The sequence below is a fragment of the Podarcis gaigeae genome (genome assembly GCF_964106915.1).
Source record: "Podarcis gaigeae genome assembly, chromosome: 4".
NCBI lineage: Eukaryota > Metazoa > Chordata > Lepidosauria > Squamata > Lacertidae > Podarcis > Podarcis gaigeae.
The window spans coordinates 29,201,993-29,216,879 of NC_139677.1; the positions used below are offsets into that span (position 1 = coordinate 29,201,993).

Genomic DNA, 14,887 nt, shown 5'->3' on the forward strand with positions numbered 1-14,887 from the left:
GTCAATCATATATTCTTTACAGGGGGAAAAGTTGCATTGTTTGCAACCACCATAATGTCTAGATGCTGTTGCTTTAAACTCACAGAAAGTTCTGTTCCATTTTTTAACAATACCATCTTATTTAACGTGTTAATCATTCTCGTTTTAAGGACTTGATAATCTGCTTGATGAAAACAGAATAGCAGATCTCACCCAGATGTGTCAGCTTTTCAGCCGTGTGAAAACCGGACAACAGCTCCTCTTGCAGCACTGGAGTGAATACATCAAGGTATTTAGAAACATGCTGTTTTGTTGCAATTTTTTTTTAAAAAAGTCAAAAATGATTTGCTTGATCTAGATTCTGAGTATCTTAGAATTTCAACCAATTCATAATAAATCCCCTTTTTATTGAATAAACAAAAAGATTGATCAGATACTGAAAGCAAGGCAAGTCCTTGAGAAAGTGAAACTTTGCTTCATTTCAGTTTTCTCTACTGTTCAGCAGCAGTCCTATCAAAGTTGAATATAGCAGTGTACTTTGCATGTGGAAAAATATACCACAGGATAAGAAGAAAAAATCCTTCTTTGAACCATGGCTACTATATTTTGCAGTATTTGCAGCAATCCACTTATAAGCAACAAACAGTTTGTGTGGCAGCCACCTACTTCTAGAAGCGCTGTTACTGCCTGCAATCCATCCTCAGGAAGGCCACATTTGCATATTGAGAGGGAATACAAAAGAACCATGGGAGTAGTAAGCACCCTAAGTGTTAAGCACAATTTTTGTTTTAGAAAATCGTATTTCTGGTGTTTGGAGTGGTTTAGCTTCGCAAAGAAGATCTGCCTGAGGAAAACCTAAACCACCTTATATTTATAAAGAACCTAGGAGTGGTAGAATTCTTTGAGGGCTTTCTCCTGACTGGTAGCTAGAATCACAGAGGCTGAATTCACAGATATTAAAAGACCAGAAGAATAACCAGGTTAAGAAGTGGATCACTCATTATGGAAGGCTAAAGCTGACAGTATGTTACCTCTGAATTTATGTTGTCAGCTTAACGTAGTGATTATTTAGGAGAAAGAAAAATTAAGTGGTGGGATAGGGATGGTGGGGTTTTTTTGTTTTGTCTAATTACATTGCTATCTATTATCTTTAAGTCTGCAGTATTTTAGCATTGAGACATGGGTGGCACTGTGGTCTAAACCACTGAGCCTCTTGGGCTTGCCCGTCATAAGGTTGGCAGTTCTAATTTGCACGGCGGGGTGAGCTCCCATTGCTTTGGCCCAGCTCCTGCCAATCTAGCAGTTTGAAAGCATACCAGCACGAGTAGATAAACAGGTACCATTGTGCTGGCAAGGTAAACGGTGTTTCCATGCACTCTGGCACTCGTCACGGTGTTTTGTGTGCCAGAAGCAGTTTAGTCATGCTGGTCACATGACCCGGAAAAGCTGTCTGCAGACAAAGGTCGTCTCTCTCGACCTGAAAGCGGAGATGAGTGCAGCACCCCATAGTCAAATTTGATGGGACTTAACTGTCAGGGGTCCTTTACCTTTTACCTTACCATTTTAGCATTAAATAAATAAATAAAGTTTTCAGAAATATTCTCAATTCCATAGTGGTTTAAGGTGTAAGACTGGAAACTTTTGAGAGCAATGTAACAAAAGCCATCTTTTACCAATACTATTTTAATTGCTATCACTCCTCCTAACAGCAAACTGGTGGTGATTGCTGCTGGTGACAGGCAAAGCTGAGCCACCGAGAAATAAGAGGGAAGTGTTTACAGGCTTGGAGGAACCCCAAAATTTGCAGACATACAAGAGCTATTTAAAAAAAAAAAAAAAAAACTTATGGGAACCTTCCAGCCTCTTTACAGGATTGACCATACACAGTAGCCACAGAATATTTAGTGTCAGGAAAGAAAAATGAAAAGTGTGTGTTGTGTGTATATGTAATGCCTTGCTTGAGCTCCTTACATTTTAGTATCCCACAGGTGGATACTATAGAAGCACTTCAGCTAGGAAATGAGGTATACAGCAGCATGTTGTCATATAGCAATTCTTATTAATCAACAGCAGAATTATTAGATGTTCTGAATATTTAAGCTGCATCTGCCTAAAATGATGTGTCCCCTGTGTATATTTCCCCTCTCATACATGACTTACAAAGACTTCACAGTTGAGGAGTGTTGCTATTTTTTAAACTTTCTATTGCAATTAAAGGTATGTTTAGAAGCCTCACCCCTCCCCCAACACACCACAGCGTACTATTTTTCTGAATGTTCCCTAAACATATTTTGCCTTTTCATATTATTTAACAGTGATCTGTGGCTGTATTCAGACTTGCTGTGTGGCCATGAGGAGGCAATAAAATACTTCAGTTTCCAATTTAGAGTAATCTCGGTTTAACGTGTTGGCTGAATCTCTGGACAATGGTTAATCTTGGCTATGGTTAGTGGAAGCAAACTAGCTTCATAGTTAAGCTAAGCACAGTTTTTTGGGTTTTGGATAGCCCTAGCAAATTGCAGTTAAATCAGAAACTGAAGTACAAGCTTCCAAACTCTTTCCAGTGGTTATGCTAAGGAAGTGGGGGGGGGGGGGAGTATGCAAGACTGCCAGAAGAGAAGACTTGTTCTTGTATTACTAAACTATAGTTTTGTATTGTGCCTAAACTAGTACTGTACAAACAGATTTTCTGTGTCAATTAGCATCACATGCTGGAAAAACATTTACTAAGTGTATTTTTTTTAAAAAAAAATGTAGTGCGATTCTCATGTTTTGGTGTTTTTAATGTTTCAGGTGCATTAAAGCAACTGTGATTTAAATGATTTTATTATCAATGTAAATGGTGGGGGAATATTAGGAAATAAGAGAGGTAAGTACTATTGACACGTTTCATCAAAAGTGTTTGTTTTGCAGAACTATGGGACAACAATAGTGGTAAACCCTGAAAAAGACAAGGATATGGTGCAAGAGCTGCTAGATTTTAAGGACAAAGTGGATCATATAATAGAAGTGTGTTTTCAGAAAAATGAGAAATGTATAAACTTGATGAAAGAATCTTTTGAAACGTTTATCAACAAGAGACCAAATAAACCAGCAGAACTTATAGGTACAACTATTTTTCTGCAAAAATACTGTTTCTAAAACTTATACTGTCTAGGATTAAGTTGCTAAATATGCCAGTGTCCAGCAGTACAATATCTATTCTATGAAAATATTTACTTGTGTGTGTATTCTGATAAGGATGTTGGCTGCATTCTTAAGAGACATGATTGTTTCCTCTCCTTGTGCCTCTGTGCTTGTTTTTATTCTGACTGACTGTGGTGGCATTTGCTCAGAAAACTGCATGGAAATTAGAGTGCTGTTACAACATAGTACTATTTAAGGAAGATCCAAAAGAGGCAGAGGTAACTTTGGTTGTGTTGCTTATTATTGGGGTGATCTGATGAAAGAGAGAGGCGAGGGAGGTTAGAGCTATCTAAAGCAGTGGTCTTTCCTAAGGTCTCCAAAGTACCAAAACAAACGCACCCAAGCACATCCAAAGAACACAAACCATAAAGCAGAGATGATTCATCCATGTGTTGCTGGACTCCAAATCCCATCAGCTTCAGCCAGCATGGCTATAGTGGTGATGAGAGTTGTAGTCGACATCAGGAGAGCCACAGATTTCATATCCCTGCCATGGAAGTTGTCCCATTGTCCTCTAACGCAGGAGGGGTGGAACCACAGCTGTCTTAATATTGATTAGAAGTGGGACATAAAAGTTCTGGTTAAATTCTGGATTTGGCATGAGTTTGTATTCCCAAAAGCAGTGGATATAACAACAGGTAAAATTCTGGGAAGAGAGAGTTCAATGGGGAGTAGGCATGCAGACACTTCCTCCAGTATCTCTTAACACCAGTGCTCTTGCAGTCCTTATCACATGCGGAATGGATTTTTTGGGCGGGGGGGGGGGGGCAGGAGATAAAAGTCAAAAGTTTTAATGTTTAACCAGTTTCCCTTTTTGAAAGAAATATGATCTAATTCTGATTTTACTCTTACTTTTATTTACCCTGCTCTTTGGTAATATACTCTTGATTGGCTAACTAACTGGGTTAGTTGGGTGGGTGCTGTTAGGATACTGAGTGTTGTTAGGATACTGATGCCACTCAAGTCCCAAGTCTGTGGATGACCTCCATTCCGCAGTTTGATGTGGATGTTAAATAGCATCTGCTGAGTAGCAGGTTCCTGCTTTCTTGAATTGACCCTCGAGGCAGGAGCAGAACAACTGAAAAACTGCCCCTGCAGTTCTTAACCTGGCTATCTTATTGCAGAAGTCTCGTGGGACATAGACTTCAGCTGATAAGCTTTTGTAATTTGGCCACATCCTGCACTTATTTATTTTCTTACTTAATCATGAACATTTTAAACCTGCCCCTTATCAACAAGCAGTCGCAGGTCAGAGTACAATAAAACAAGTTAAACATAATGGTTACATAAAAAGTGAATCACAGCGCAGATGAAACCCATTGACAACCAAACAACATTAAAACAGCAGTAGAAGCAAACGCAGACTACATAGCTGACTTTCCCCAAAGAATCCTGGAAACTAGTTTTTAAGGATGTTGGGAATTATAAACTACAGTTTCTAGGATTCTTTGGAGGAAGTAATGTGTTTTAAATGTTTACCCTCTGCTCAGCATATACCTGTTCAAACAAGTGTGATTTAGCTGCCTGCCAAAGATTCAACAGAGATGGTGCCAGCTATATATTTAGCATTTACACAACCAGGGTGTCACCATAGAGAAGGCCCTCTCCTGAGTTACCATCTAACAAATCTCATTTAGCTGCCCTACCGTCAAAAGAGCCTGCACTTATTTTGCAGCTGGTGTTAGTTTGTGCATAAAGCATTCAGAAGGAAACTGTTGTGTCACAATTTATATCTAGATTGAGATCTGTGTAGAAATCTCTTAAGAGCTCTGTAATGAGGAGTGGAAAATTCTATTATTTGCTTTATTATGTGCACACCCTGTGCTTTCCCACGGGTTCAGGGATTTTGCATGGCTTATAAGAACTTAGTATATTTAAAAACAGCTTGGTGCTATCTATATCAAGGGGCTTTTGGATCTGCTTTTACAGTGACTGCCTCTAACAACCATGAGTAAGGAAAGGGAGTGAAAGAATGCGTCCTCACCTTTTAACATGCCCTTTTCATTCTTCCTTTTCATTCATTCTACTTCTAATTGGAAAAGGCGGTCTTTTTATCTTCAGATTCATGGTGTAATCCTGGGGGCTTTTTTGGGGTATCAAGCCATTGGAAATATTTTAAGTCATTACAATAGCTTAGAGTAAAAAATTAAATAAAGAAGTTTAGGTCTTTCATGTAGTATGTTAATATTAAAAAATTCCCTAACTTATAAGTAGTGCGTAAATATGTTAGTGCTTTTTATATAAATATTGAAGCTTTACAAAAATTCAGATTACATGGGTGGGTGGGTGTATACAAATTTCACTGTACAGTAAAGAAAGGTACAGAAAGAGGAAATACTATTTCATAGTTTTGGTAAATGTGGGCATATTTTAAATTTCCCTCTTTAAATTTCTCTCTTTCACACTCTTTTCATCAGTTCCCCATATCTGCCAGTTTACTGCCTCTGTTCACTACTATTTTAATTTTATCACGGCACCTAACCTGTAATATTTTTAACTGGTTTTCCTGCTTCACATTGAACGCTTCAGATTTTTGTTCTCAATTCTGCTACTTGTATTATTATTATTATTATTATTATTATTATTATTTTACTTTTATTATTACTTGCCACTCTGATAATATCATTCTTATTATCACTATCACTGGCTTTCTGTAGATTTGTATATTAATTTCGAACTGTTTATTTTTACTGTTAATTTTTAGCTTTGTCTTCATCATCATCATCACCAGCATAGTTCTACTTTCGCTGCCACTCTTTGCCCATAAGTTTCCCTCCTCATATTTCCCTCCTCTGAGTCTGGCACGGATTTGGATTTTTTAAAACCCTGTAAATATTGCAGTTTTATGCACAGACCGGATTAATCTCACTGAAGCCAATGAAATGCAAGCAGCCTACTTGTTTGCAGCATTATAACAGGAAAACAGCCACTGCTTCTTTTTTTGGCTTTTCTTTCATTTTTTGTGTCATATTTTTATTAGACTATACGTTTTTGGCATTGAGTGGTTTCTTTCAACTTTTATAAAACTCGTAGTGTAGTTTTAGATGTGTTAAAACTAATATGTGGAAACCTAGTGATCCTTCCCCCCCGCACCCCAAGATTAGTTTTAAGCTGTTTATTTTTAATTATTTTTTAGCAAAACATGTGGACTCAAAGCTAAGAGCTGGCAATAAGGAAGCAACAGATGAAGAGCTGGAAAGAATCCTTGACAAAATTATGATAATATTTAGATTTATTCATGGTAAGGAATCTCTTTTTAAACAACTGTTTAAAGGGTATCATACATTTCTGCACTGCTGAGTTTTTAACCAAAATACCAAAGGCTTGATGCATGTTGCAGTAAATGACACCACACAGTGGTTTCATGCGGATGCTAGAAGGATAAGATTGAACTCTATAAACTGCACAATGAAGGAGTCACCCAATGATATTTTATAGCTAAAGGAATAGGAATTGTGGCTCCCTCTACAAACATTGCACTTATGACAAGATCTTTAGCTTCAATTTTTCTTTCAGCTATGCACAACACAATTTTCCGCTACTTGTTTTCAATAGAAATGGGGCCGGAAGCATTGTTATAACTTCTGAGAAACCCAACAGACATGTAGGTTCTGCAACAAGTCTACATAAAGCACATTGGTACTTTTCACCAGAATGGGAAAGAAATATATATGTTATTTTAATAATTGGGAGGAAGAGTTGAATTTTGTATTTCCAGCACTTTTAAACTTGCTATATCTGTGGCAATTTTATCAGCTCAGTTTGAAATTTGGCACTTTCACAGGTAGAACGTGTAGATCAAGTTTTAAGTTATTTACTGAACAAGTGCCGTTTGTATAAGCTGTAGTATTTTGAGGTCTATAGTGACAGAGTCCCATGGACTGCAAGAAGATCAAACCTATCCATTCTTAAGGAAATCAGCCCTGAGTTCTCACTGGAAGGACAGATCCTGAAGCTGAGATTCCAATACTTTGGCCACCTCATGAGAAGAAAAGACTCCCTGGAAAAGGCCCTGATGTTGGGAAAGATGGAGGGCACAAGGAGAAGGGGATGGCATAGGATGAGACGGTTGGACAGTGTTCTCGAAGCTACGAACATGAGTTTGACCAAGCTGCGGGAGGCAGTGGAAGACAGGGGTGCCTGGCGTGCATGGGGTCACGAAGAGTCGGACACGACTAAACAACAACAAAGTGACAGAATCTTGCTTCTGCTACTTCCTTTAAATATACTGTAGGATTATTCCTATGCTTTCTCACAGACAGACACACATGTATATTCTTAGTTAAATTTTTTCTACTGTGGCTCAAAAAAAAGTCACAGCACGTGCTTTAGTGATGTTTTTTCTCATCCTCCTCAACATTGTCCATGCAGGTAAAGATGTATTTGAAGCATTTTATAAAAAGGATCTGGCCAAAAGACTTCTGGTTGGAAAAAGCGCTTCAGTAGATGCTGAGAAATCTATGTTGTCTAAGCTTAAGCATGGTAAGCATTTGTGAATTTGGTTCCTTCAGTTACAAGTCTGCGCCCTTATATAGGGGGAAATGGAACAGGTTAGTCCTTTTGGAAATCTATGATGCCAAACAAATGCACATTTTTTTAAAAAATCTCATGTTTGGTTTGCTTTACTCCTTCTGAAGAGTTTGTGTGCCTAAATTGACAGTTCAAGTTACTGCATCCATATTACTTTTTCTTGTTTTATATAACAGAATGTGGTGCTGCTTTCACCAGTAAACTGGAAGGAATGTTTAAGGATATGGAACTTTCAAAAGATGTTATGGTTCAGTTTAAACAGGTAAGATTTCACTTCAGTTGGAGAGTTCAGTGAAATTTTGAGCTGGTTTGATATGACTGGTTTCAGACCTGATAAATTATGGTTTAGCATAACAGAAATGAGCTGCAATGAACATTGGACTTGCACACTCCCCACCCCCACCCAAGACCTCTGGCACAGCCATGAGTAGATCAGAAGCTTTCATTTTTCGTTAGCTGCAGTTTAGTATTTGCTATGAACCCTAAACTGTGGTTAATTTTAACTGTAGCTTCATAGCTCCAACATCAGCTCTAAATGTTATTTTAAGCTCCTTATTTTCAGATTGTTTTGAGTTTTAATAACATTACCATGCAAGTAGAGTATCACTGAATTCAACCTTTGTTAAATAACAGTTTTAAGTCATTGTGTCAATGATTAAATTCAATTTTGCTGTAAATATTGGTGGAAATTGCTACACTATTTGAATAAAGTTGACATTTTTTGTAGAAAATAATAATTAGCAGCAGCAGTAGTGATTTCTTTCCTCCTTCCTTCTTTGTTCCCTGGCAAAACCTCTTAACTCATTAACATGACTGAAAATCCTTTTCTTCCTTTTTTTATCATAGTACATACAGAATCAAAAGGACCCAGGGAATATAGACTTAACAGTAAATATACTTACAATGGGATACTGGCCAACTTATACACCTATGGATGTCCTTTTGCCTCCAGAGGTAAGTCTTCAACTATACTTGACGTGTTGGGACCCCCCCCCCCCCATATTATTGATGTTCGTTGGTTTGTTGGATTTGATCTCTGGAAGCTCATACATTGGGGTTTACACATGCACAAACAAGAGCACAGAAGCTTTCAGTGATTTTTGGTGAAAGCTGTTCCGTGTCATTAGATCAGGTATTCAGCCTTGCATGCATGTGCTGACGGACAAGCACTTTTCCATATGGGGCCCCGAGAAGTGACTCTAGTCAACATTCCTTAAAATTTTGGGGTATAGGAGGCCCAATTTGAGTAGCACAACTCAAGTGGGTTAATTTTTTGTTGTATATATTTCAACAATCCCGAAGTCGTGAGAGTCAGTAGCACAGATGTTGTAAAGGTGTGGTGATCTGTCGTGGAATAACACCATTGGAGAAGATAGCCATGGTTACTCAGACCTCATTGCTGGTTGCCTCATAGCCCCCAAACAGTAGCTTCACCACTGCTCATAAGGAAGTGTGTAGCTCCTGTAGATGCTATTAATTCCACCACCAGGGGTGACCAGAGGTGTTTTGGCACATGAGGCAAAGCATCCCACAATGCAGGGACTGGGAGCAACCTCCGTAAGGACTCCTCTGTGAGATTCCCTTGCAGGGTCTCCCCTGCCATGGTGGCGGTGAGATCCTTTCTGGGTTTCTCTCTGCCCCAGAAGCCAAGGAGACTGGCTGCAAAGATGACCAGCGGAACAAGCACGCCACCCCTTGGGGGTGCCGCTTGGGGTGGTCGCCTCATCCCACCTTAGGGTTGGGTCAGGTCAGGTCTGCCCCAGTCTGCTTTCTCCCGAATGAAGTGAAGAGTGTTTGAGGACTGGGATATTCGCAGGGAAACCAAAATGCTTGCTTACAAAGCTGTTGTACTACCAACCTTACTGTATGCTTGTGGAAACATGAGCCACTTATAAACGACATCTGCAACTCCTTGAAAGATTCCATCAATGGTGTCTCTGAAAAATTATACATATCACTTGGGAAAACAGGCGAACAAATGCCAGTGTACTGGAAGAAGCAAAGATGTCAAAGCAATGATTCTTCAACATCAACTTTGCTGGACTGGTCATGTTGTTCGGATACCTGATTGTCACCTTCCAAAGCAGCTACTGTATTCCAAACTTAAAAATGGAAAGCATAATGCTGGTGGTCAACAAAAGAGGTTTAAAGACTCTCTCAAGGCAAATCTTAAAAAATGTAGTATAAACACCCAACAATTGGGAAACACTGGCCAGTAGTGCAGGGAATGCACATGGTAATTCTTCCTAGGATGCAATAACTTCAGACTGCAGGGTTAGAGGTTGAATACATGAATGTACTCTCATGTCGAAAGCTTCCTGAATGTGAAAACTATTCTATCTGGCCTATAATACCTTGTTCCTGAAACTTCTTGACATGGGAGCATGCAGACATCCAATCACTCAATGTGTGCACATGTATGCACATACTCGCACATCATGAATCCTAAAGTGAAGTATCCCCAGGAGTAATGGGTTGTGTATTTTGTCTGAATGCAGTAGTTCTGCATGAAATATAGGGGTGCTATGACAAAATATACCTTTCAGTATACTTTTATCTACTTCCACTCCTTAGAACAGGGGTTCACAACCTATGGCCCTCCAGATATTTCTAGACTACAACTCCCATCAGCCCCAACCAGCATAGCCAGTGATCAGAGATGGTGGGAGGTGTAGTTCAACAACATCTGGAGGGCTGCAGGTTGTGCACCCCTGCCTTAGAGCCTACTCAATTCTGATTTAACAATTTTTAAAGCCAAATGTAAGATCCTGGATAAATGCAGTGTATCTGCACGTTTTCCAAAACTGATTAAGGGCTGTTGAGTTCTTCTCCCCTAGTCATTCATATTAATGGGATGTTCAAGGAGAGCATTCATTTCTGTGCCACAAGCCGATATCCTGCAGTTGGAACAAATCATGCAAATTGTACAAATTTGCATTCTTTGCTTGGTTTTCTGCTTTACTTATAGACACGAATGAATACATGGAATGTTACTTGTATTTAGCTGCCATTTATGCCTGGATTTGTGTTTGCCTGGGTTTATTTTTCTTATTATTTCTTGTATTTCAGATGGTTAAACTTCAAGAAGTATTTAAGACTTTTTATCTTGGAAAGCATAGTGGTCGAAAACTTCAGTGGCAAACTAGTTTAGGACATGCTGTCCTAAAAGCAGAATTTAAAGAGGTGTGTTTGAATAACTTAATCTTTGCTCTTCTACCCCCGCTCCCATTTACAGCTTTCCCAAACCCTCCATTTCCCTTACACATAGCAGCCCAAGGGGTGGTGTCTGTGTAACTGTTGCTCTTCTGGTTTACCAGTACCCCAAGTTGCTGCTGCTTATTGAGAAGAAGTACAAGGCACAAGGAACTCAGTGCAGTGAATCAGGGTCAACTCTGCCACCATGCGCCAAGCTCTACACACTGCTCACTTTCCTTCTTCAATAAGCTGCAGTGACTCATAGTGTTGGGAAGCCAGGAATGCAACAGAGTCCCACTCATGCTGCCTCACCAGCCACTACTGCAGGCTTGCAGTTTGTCCCCCAAAATGATTCTTGGTGGCAGAGGGAGAGGAGGACAGATGCAGCAGCAGTATGGTTGCTGGTGAGCTGGCCTGGCCTGAAAGCTCCTCCATGGATTGCCTGAGCTGCCTGTCCTGGCTAGTTGACTGTTGGCTTTAAAAAGCTCCCCTCTATAAGAAGGTCAACATGTTCTGGCAGCTTTTTTTCTAGAAAAGGAGCCCTGGCCATACATAAAATAAATTCACACTTCCAGGAGCCATAAGGATTTTCAGAGGTTGATGATCAGAAATATTTTATGCTACTAGTTGCCTACATTGTATAAGAGCAGTTGTGGTCAATTAGGTGTGAAAGAGTACTTGCACTTAATCTGTGGAACATAAACACTGGTTGTTTGGTGAACAGTGGAGCATTCACATTAAGCAACATTCTATGAGATTTTTTTTATCAGTCCATATATATTATGCTGCAACTTTGAGTCTGATTCTACTGTGCAAGCAAAAATATATTGGTAGTCTTCTTCTGATTCATGTGATATTTTTTATCTTTTCTCTATGCATGGTGCAGGAATCAGATTGTGCCTTCTTGCCATGAAACTTGCCTATCTTTCTTGTGCAGACATTTAGAGTTCAGCATTTATAATTGGATACATGTAGATCTGAAGCTTATGGTCATTCCAGAGATTCATTTGAGAAAAAAATTAGCCATAGATTTAATGTCATAGATTTAAAAATTAGCCATAGATTTATCCTATTAAAATACTCCGTCTGTGCACAGATGTTGAGAAGTGTCAGGTGGAATCTTGCTCCTTTGTTGCACATAGTGTGAGTCAGGGAGTGTACTGTTTGAACTGGGCCAATGACTTTTGGCATTCTGTTTGGAACTAAGGATGGGAAACAATTCTGGAAATAGCAGAGGTGGGTTTTGGAAATTCCTAGGCTGAATTTCACTTTAGCTCAGAATGGTTTAATGCCAAACCCGTCATCCATCAGTTTCCTTCTTCCTGCCTTTCTAACACAAAGGGAGCAACTCAAACCCAAGATCCTCCTGAATGAGGGGAGTTTAGAATAGTTGGCTCTCCAACATAGAGCCTGCTCATCTGGAGATACGTTGGCATAAGTCCTTTATCCTGGCATAGCCAAGGCCAGAGTAAGTCCCCCTAAAGATATGGTAGAGTATGGCAGGTAACTTAACCCATTCCAGTGTTCAGCATATGTATATGATTTGTTTGTAATCGTTCTGTCCACCTGCAGATAAATGACCTTTGATAAAGAACAGGGGACAGCGTCATTAACAGTTAAGCTAGTGTGTGTGTATGTGTGTAATGTTATAAATATATTGTTTGTTTTAGGGCAAGAAGGAGTTTCAGGTGTCACTCTTCCAAACATTAGTGCTTTTAATGTTCAATGAAGGAGATGAATTCAGTTTTGAAGAAATTAAAATGGCCACTGGTATAGGTAAGTAATAGTTTTTGAGAAGACAGGTGTCTTGTGGATTTGATCTGGCATAAATGTGATCGGATTAAAATACAGTGGTACCTCTGGTTGCAGACGGGATCCATTCCGGAGCTCCGGTCAGATCCCGAGGTTTCTGCAACCGGAAGTGCCTGTTTTGCACACACATGCGGCGCGGTAGAGTGCTTCTGCGCATGCACGCCTGGCGAAACCCAGAAAAATACTTCGGGGTTTGCCACGTACGTGTCCTAAAGGATACATAACCGGAGGTGAACGTAAGTAGAGGTACCACTGTACAGGAGAATGACTTGTTACAAGAGCTTTATTAATAGAGGTAAACATGAATACAAAGAGATACCAGTACTACATGTTACTACTGTTGTTTCAGAACAAATTGTGGAACACATTTAGGCTGCAAATAGCAGTTTTTCCAATAACTGCCTATGACATACAGGATGTAGTTTACCCTGGGCTCTGAGCTGAATGGAGCTCTGAACTGAATATTGTGCCTATGGATTGCTTTGCATTATGGTAGCTGGCAATTCCCTCATGCTTTTTTCTCTACTTAAGCATCGAAGAAAAGCCGGGGAGGCACACGGATCCACAATAGTACTGCTGTGTTTCCCCAAGCAAACTACTATGGTAGTTGTACAGTGGTACCTCCGGCTGCAGACGGGATCCGTTTCGGAGCTCCAGTCGGATCCCGAGGTTTCCTCAACTGGAGGGACTGCTTCTGCACATGTGGCGGCAGACTGCTTCTGTGCATGCTTGTGGTGTAGCAGAGCGTTTCTGCTCATATGCCCAGGGTGAAACACTTCCAGGTTTGCCACTTTCGCTACCTGAAGTTTACGTTACCCGAGGGTAACGTAAGCCGAGGTGCTACTCTACTTGTATATGGCAGGCTTGTATTTCACAGTCTTCTGCACCATAGCAGAAGGGAGGGGGACAGAAGCAGTTTGTAATATCCTGTTTAATATCCTGATCTCCTAGGATATTGTTAACTCCCCTAAGCAAGTAGATACGTGGAAATTTTCAGGACTGAACTAGAGCAATCTCCACCTACCCCTATCTCAACACTTTTCCAGCTCATTTCCTCTTCAGTCTGTGCTTTATGGCATTGATACAGCAATTGTAAACAGTTTTCCACTGTGTATTTGCATTTTAAACCCCTTTCACAGAGGACAGCGAATTAAAAAGAACCTTGCAGTCTCTGGCCTGTGGTAAAGCAAGAGTACTGAATAAAAGTCCAAGAGGAAAGGATGTAGAAGATGGAGACAAATTTGCCTTTAATGGTGATTTTAAGCATAAATTGTTCAGAATAAAGATCAATCAAATCCAGATGAAAGAAACGGTATGTATTCGATGCGGACAGCTCTTTGGAATAGTCTGTCTATAGTGCGGTGGTGTTTGGGTTTAACCAAGAGAGGTTAAGACATGTATGAAAAATGTGTTGCATTCTCAGCCCTGAATAGAAGTGTTTTTGTTCCAGGCTCAACCAAGTGTTGTAGTGTTAGACTCAGAGAGGGGGGTTGTTTTGAGGGGTGAAAACTAAACATTTGACATGGTTATGGATTCAGCCAGTTAAATTTGTAGATAATTTGTAAATATTTATCTGACCTTTATTTCAGTCATAGCCTGTGCTGCCTTTCCTTTCTGAGAGGCAAATTTACATGATGCAACCATTAGTTGACTCTTGTTTCACTCTTGCCTAATCCCCAAAAGCTGGCCATGCCATAGCGTCAATACCAATTCTTTTGGTATAGATCCTCTCTCCATACTATCAATTACTTATAATTAACCAAATAATATGCATGTATATATTCACATGTGTGTGTTTGTGTGTCAGGGTAATTGATGCATATTTTTCATACTTGCCGTACAGGTCGAAGAGCAAGTCAGCACAACTGAAAGGGTGTTTCAAGATAGACAGTATCAGATTGATGCAGCTATAGTACGAATAATGAAGATGAGGAAGACACTCAGTCACAATCTTCTTGTTTCAGAGTTATATAATCAGCTAAAATTTCCAGTAAAGGTGAGTGAAATATTAATGTATAATACAGTAAGGGAGAGGCGAAATTGGGAGCACAATTATGGTAAAATTACTGTGATCACAGAATACATTATCATTTTCAGAGTGTAGTCTCCATCTGTCTGTCTCTCTGTCTCTCTAGTATTTTATTTCGTTTGTCCTTACATTGCTAAACTGTGTCAACTTATTCTC

The 14,887-nt window shown here is 39.7% G+C and overlaps 1 protein-coding gene across 1 annotated transcript in view; it reads left to right on the forward strand.

Moving 5' to 3' along the window:
* Window positions 1-14,887, forward strand: part of CUL4A (cullin 4A) — a 31,819-nt gene that overhangs the window by 15,597 nt on the left and 1,335 nt on the right. Inside the window, exons 10-19 of the mRNA XM_083735280.1 lie at window positions 150-268; window positions 2,893-3,085; window positions 6,302-6,406; window positions 7,537-7,647; window positions 7,872-7,957; window positions 8,542-8,649; window positions 10,765-10,878; window positions 12,561-12,666; window positions 13,842-14,014; window positions 14,546-14,698. Of these exons, the coding sequence (XP_083591406.1) occupies window positions 150-268; window positions 2,893-3,085; window positions 6,302-6,406; window positions 7,537-7,647; window positions 7,872-7,957; window positions 8,542-8,649; window positions 10,765-10,878; window positions 12,561-12,666; window positions 13,842-14,014; window positions 14,546-14,698 (1,268 nt within the window). The remainder of the gene's footprint in view (window positions 1-149; window positions 269-2,892; window positions 3,086-6,301; window positions 6,407-7,536; window positions 7,648-7,871; window positions 7,958-8,541; window positions 8,650-10,764; window positions 10,879-12,560; window positions 12,667-13,841; window positions 14,015-14,545; window positions 14,699-14,887) is intronic.